The sequence below is a fragment of the Carlito syrichta genome, unplaced genomic scaffold (assembly GCF_000164805.1).
Source record: "Carlito syrichta isolate Samal-C Ts95f unplaced genomic scaffold, Tarsius_syrichta-2.0.1 Scaffold143959, whole genome shotgun sequence".
In the NCBI taxonomy this organism is placed as follows: domain Eukaryota; kingdom Metazoa; phylum Chordata; class Mammalia; order Primates; family Tarsiidae; genus Carlito; species Carlito syrichta.
The window spans coordinates 17331-23143 of NW_007088055.1; the positions used below are offsets into that span (position 1 = coordinate 17331).

The window sequence follows — 5813 nt, forward strand, 5'->3', positions numbered from 1 at the left end:
GCTAATTTTTTATTTATTGTAGAGACGAGGTCTCACCAAGTTGCCCAGGCTGGTCTCAAATCTGTGGGCTCAGGCAATCCCATCACCTCGGCCTCCCAAAGTATTGGGATTATAGGCATGAGACACCATGCCCAGCTAATGTCATGTTTTTGTTTTGTTTTGTTTTCGAGTTGGAGTCGATCCTCCCACCTCAGCCTTACAAGTAACTGGGACTTCAGGCATGTGCCACTACGTCTGGTTAATTTTTGATTTTTTTGTAGAGACTAGGTCTTGCTATGTTGCCCAGGCTGGTCTCAAACTCCTGGGCTCAAGCGATCCTCCCACCTCGGCCTTCCACAGTGCTGGGATCACAGGCATGGGCCACCATGCCTGGCTAATTTTTTTTAAATTTATTTTTATTTATTTTTATTTTTTGTAGAGCTGAGATCTTGCCAAGTTGGAGTGCAGTGGCATACTCACGGTCACCCCAGCGTCAACCTGTTTGGCTCCGGCAATCCTTCTGCCTCAGCCTCCCAGGTAGCCGGAACTAGACGTGCACTAGTTTTTGATTCATTGTAGAGATGAGGTCTCAACAAGTTGCCCGGGCTGGTCTCAAATGCCTGAGCTTAGGCAATGCTTTCGCCTCGGCCTCCCAAAGTGCTGGGATGGCAGTCATGAGCCACTGCACCCGGTTAATGTCATGTTTTAAAGGTTCAACCGTGTTGTTGCGTGTAGCAGTGCCTTTTTACTTTTTAAGGCCAAACAACATTTCATTCTATGGTTATACCACCTTGTGTTAATCCATTTGTCAGGTGGCTTTTGGGCTCATAGGAATAATACTGCTATAAATATGTGTTTGCGCGGTTTTGTGTGAATGCATCTTGTTGTTTCTCTTGGGCACATGTCTAGGAGTGGAACTGCAGGGTCATATGGTCCCTCTATCAGACAATTCATTTCAAAGGGCGGGAAACCTAAGCCCAGTGAGAAGAAGGGACCGGCTCAAGGTTTTACAGCAAGGTCGAGACAGAAAGCAGCAAGATTTACCACACCTCCTGATTCCAAGACCAGGATTCCTTCATCTCCTTCCTGGTTGCTCCAGGTAGCTGGGCCTCTACCCTCAGGGCATGCAACAGACTGTCAGTGCCATGCTAGGCACAGAGGAATCAGAAGCAGACAGACAACAGGCAAGGAATCCACAATTCTTTTATTTATTTATTTTAAGTCGGGGTCTTCCTCTGTCACCCAGGCTGGAGTGCAGTGGCATGCTCACATCTCACTGTAGCCTTGACCTCCTGGGTTCAGGTGATCCTTTTGCCTACATCTCCTGAGTAGCTGGGATACCAGACATGCGCTACACCTGGCTAATTTTTAAAATTTTTATTGAGGTGAGGTCTCGCTATGTTGCCCAGGCTGGTCTTGAACTTCTGGGCTCAGGCGATCCTCCCACCTCAGCCTTACAAGTAGCTTGGACTCCAGGCACATGCCACCACGTCTGGTTAATTTTTGATTTTTTTGTAGAGACTAGGTCTTGCTATGTTGCCCATGCTGGTCTCAAACCCCTGGGCTCAAGCAATCCTCCTACCTCAGCCTCCCACAGTGCTGCGATCACAGGCACGAGCTACCATGCCCGGCTAATTTTTTTTTTTTGGTAGAGCTGAGATCTTGCCAAGTTGTCCAGGCTGGCCTCAAACTCCTGGGCTCAAGCAATCCTTCTGCCTCGGCCTCCCAGACTGTTGGGATGACAGGTGTGAGCCACAGCGCCCAGCTGAAGCCCACATTTCTTGAGCACTGGTTGGTCGCAGGCCTTGTGCTAAACCTTCAGCACTCTCCATTTTTAGTTGAATACTTTCACCACAACCCTGCCAGATGGCATCATGGCACCCACTTTGCAGATGTCAACTCGACACGGAGAGGGACATTGCCTGCCCAGAGCAGACCTGGACCCTGCTTTGCCTTATTCAAAAGCTTCTGTTCATTCCACCGAACAATCCTCTCCTCTTCAATATTTAACTGTCTTAAGCTCTGGTACCAAATTCTTCTATCTGCCTTAATTCAGTCACTCACTCATGCACCCAGCACACTTTCACTGAGGCATCAACATGCCTTCTCCATAGGGATGCAAAGATGAATATTTCTAGCTCTCAAAAGAGGGAGACCAGAAGACGAGTTCTATGTCCTATAAGTGACCTCATTTAATAAGAACATTCTCCCAGGACTTTGGGAGACCCAGGTGGGAGGATTGCTTGAGCCCAGCAGTTCAAGATCAGCCTAAGCAAGATAGCAAAATCTTGTTTCCACCAAAAAATAAAAAATTAGCTGCGTGTGAGGTTTACGCCTGTAGTCCCAGCTACTCAAGAGACTGAGGTGGGAGGATCATCTGAGCCCAGGAGGTCGAGGCTGTGGTGAGCCATGATCGTGCCGCTGCACTCCATCCTGAGTGACAGAATGAGACCTTGACTCAAAAAATTAAAAAACAGATTCCCAATGAGAAGCCATTTCTCACCCAAAAGATAAGCAAAAATTGTAAAGCTCAACTATCAGTTACCGATGAGGACGTTATGCATGGCAGGTGGGAGTGTAAATTGGTAGGAATGATTATAACTGACAAATCTCACCTCCTGTGTGTCATGCACTGTCCAAAACACTTTACACAAAATTACTTCTTTAATCACCGTAGCCCTTGCGCGAAGTAGGCTTTATTGTAATCTTCATTTTGCAAGTCTGGAAACCTGGACAGAATACAGTAGATACAGCAGGTGCCCACAGTGCCGAGAGCCCACGATACTCTCAGGGACCCACGAAATATTTTACTTTATTTTAAAATCAAGCTGGGCTTGGTGGCTCAGCCTGTAATCCCGCGCCTTTGGGAGGCTGAGGTGAGTGGATTGCCTGAGCCCGCGGGTTCGAGACCTACCTGGGCAACTTGGCGAGACCTCATCTCTACAATAAATAAAAAATTAGCCGGGCGTGGTAGCATGCGCCTGTAGTTCCAGCTACTCGGAAGGCTGAGGTTGAAGGATCGCCAGAGCCCAGCAGGTCAAGGCTGCAGTGGCCGGGAGCGGCCACTGCACTCCAGTCTGGGCGACAGAGTGAGACTCCAACTCAAAAAATAAAAATAAAAAAAATAAAATTAAATAAAATTAAAAAAACATTAGAAACTAGGCCAGGTGCGATGGCTCATGCCTATAATCCCAGCACTTTGGGAGGCTGAGGTGAGAGGACTGTCTGAGCCCGCAGGTTCGAGACCAGCCTGGGTAACTTGGTGAGGCCTCATCTCTACAATAAATCAAAAAATGAGCTGGGCGTGGTGGCACGCGCCTGTAGTCTCAGCTACTCCGGAGCCTGAGGCGGGAGGATCACCGCAGTGGCCGTGAGCGTGCCCCTGCCCTCCAGCCTGGGCAACAGAGAGCGATTCCGACTCAAAAAAAAAATTAGAAGCGAACCCAGTCCGGACTGTGCTTATTTCATACCGCTGTGGTCATAACATAAACGTTTACTACGTGTCTGTGGGTGCAAGGGCCACGATTCGGACGGCGATGGGGCACGACCGGGATGGCGCTCAGGCCTTCCCTACCCTGCCCTTCCGAGAAGACGACGGAAGGGGGCTTCGAGGCCTCCCACGCCGCTCTTCGCGGTGGGTTTCCACTGCGCGCCTGCAGCTCTCCGCAGGGTGGAGGCGGACGGTGCGGCGAGGCGGAGCGACTCGACAGGCCGCGGGGACCGGGAAGCCGAGACGAGCTCTGTCCCTGGTGCTGCCGAAGCCTCCTCCTCTCTTCGCCCTCCTTTCTCCCAACACGCCCCCAACCTTCGGAGGCAGGCATCCCGCTGGGACTCCCTGCGTGGCTGTTCTCCGAGCGTCCTTCAAACACGGACTTTCTTAAAACCTCACCTGTATCAGCTTCGCGTCGTCGCGTTCCCACGAGCCGTGCAGAGAAGGAAGCCACCACAACATGTTCACGTGGGGACAAAACAAAGGCGCTTCCGTCCTGGGGGGGCTCCAGAGCCTCGGTCGGCTTGTGCAGGCGTAAAAGGGACGTCCGGGTGTGTCCCCAGGGCGCAACAGGGTCGTGTACTCGCGGGCGGTGGACCAGCAGTCAGAAAAGAGAATCTATCAATTTCTCTCCGGGGTGCGGCCTCCCTGGGAGGGCCACGCCCCCTCCCCGCCCGGCAGTGCGCCTGCGCGGTGGTTCCTACGCCTGTCCGAGCCCCGCCCCCTCCCAGAGCGACCATTGGTCTCGGGGGCGGGGCTTGGGTACAAGATGGCCGCCGCGCGCCCGGAGACTCCGAGTCCGAGCTCACCGACCTGGGAGTCGCGATTCCCGGAGCCACCGGACCTGGTGCGGGCGAGGAAGGGGCCTGGGCGGGGGCTCGAAGTGGGAGGAGGTCGCAGTGCGGGGGGGCGGGGTCTGGGCGGGGCTTATGAAGGTTGGGCGGGGAGGTGTTTAGGGCTCTGGCCTTGCGGGGGGTGGGGCTTTTTGGGGTTAAGGTGGGGCGGGGCTTAGGGAGGAGCCAACGGGGAAGGGCGGGGTCTGGAGGGGCGGGGCCTGAGGGAGGTGTTGTCTTTGGGCGGCTTTGGGTCCGGGGGAGAAGGCAGTTCCAGGGATTAATCGGCATAATCAGGGGGTGGAGACTTCAGAGGGGCGGGGCCTCAAGGCAATCTAGGACTAGTTAATTCGGGTGGGAGGTTGGAAAAGGGACCCTGAAAGGTGCGGGGTGTGATCAGGGTACCCCTGCTGGGGTGGGGGAGATAGTGCTGCGAAGGCCCGAGTGATGCGTCTCGAATGCCCAAGGGAGAATTTGGGGAGAGAAGTGGGCGCTCCAGGCGACTTTGGAAGCTCCTCCACGTTCCACCACTCAGGACTGGAGAGTAGCTGAGGACTTTCATTCATTCGACAAACATCGGCTGAGCTCCTCCTTGGGCTCTGTAAATAGACAAGCGACCCAAGACAGACAAGAACTGTGTCCTCTCGGAGCTCGGAGAGAGACAATACGTGAGATGTATTGTGATAGTTCTGTGAAGGAAATAAATGAGCGGGCAGAGTGGGGGTGGCGAGGGAACTAAATTTAGATGAGAGAAGTCAGCTGGGAGTCGGCTTATATTTACAGGGGGTCAGAGAGAAGCCGGCGCGAAATCCTGGCGGATAGCATGGTGGCGGTTTTGAATGTTAAGTGCAGTTGGAGCCACTGGCGGGTTCTGAGTGGGAACAAAGGCTTGATCTGATGGACGTTTTCGGAAGACCACGTGGGCTACTCTAGAGAGGCGGACTATACGGGGGCCAGGAGTGAGGACAGATATTCCCTTCAGGAGGTTCTTCAGTTCTGGAGGCCAGAAACGATGGCCTCAGTGGGTGGGGGCGAGAAAAGGTGGGTCCACGATGCGTTTTGGAAGGGAGGGAGGACGCCGACCGGGACATCGCAGCATCCCGCAGGAGGCCGCAGAGAGCCGGCATCTCGCCTCTCGAGGCCGGGCCACAGACTCCTCTCCTCTCCTCGCTGCCCAGGTCCTGGTGCCTGACGACGGCCGCGCCGCCACGCCCCCGAGCGACCTCATCGAGATCCAGGTGGTGAAGGTCACAGACACCACGCTGGTCCCGGAGCCCCCCGAGCCGGGCTCCTTCCACTGTGCCTTGTGCCCCGCCGCCTTCCGGCTGGTGTCCGAGCTGCTGTTCCACGAACACGGCCACCTGGCGGGGGCCGAGGGCGGCGGGCACGGCGGGGATCCCAGCCGGTGCCACGTGTGCGGTCACAGCTGCGCGGGCCCCGCCAGCCTGCGCGCGCACTACAGCCTGCACACGGGCGAGCGGCCCTACCGCTGCGCGCTCTGCCCCCGCGCC

General features: G+C 54.8%; 1 protein-coding gene across 1 annotated transcript in view; it reads left to right on the top strand.

The window, feature by feature from the left end:
* Window positions 1–4204: 4204 nt before the first annotated feature.
* ZNF784 (zinc finger protein 784) overlaps window positions 4205–5813 on the top strand; it is a 3886-nt gene continuing 2277 nt past the window's right edge. Inside the window, exons 1-2 of the mRNA XM_021708709.1 lie at window positions 4205–4316; window positions 5481–5807. Coding sequence (XP_021564384.1) covers window positions 4239–4316; window positions 5481–5807 — 405 coding nt within the window. The 5' untranslated portion in view covers window positions 4205–4238. The remainder of the gene's footprint in view (window positions 4317–5480; window positions 5808–5813) is intronic.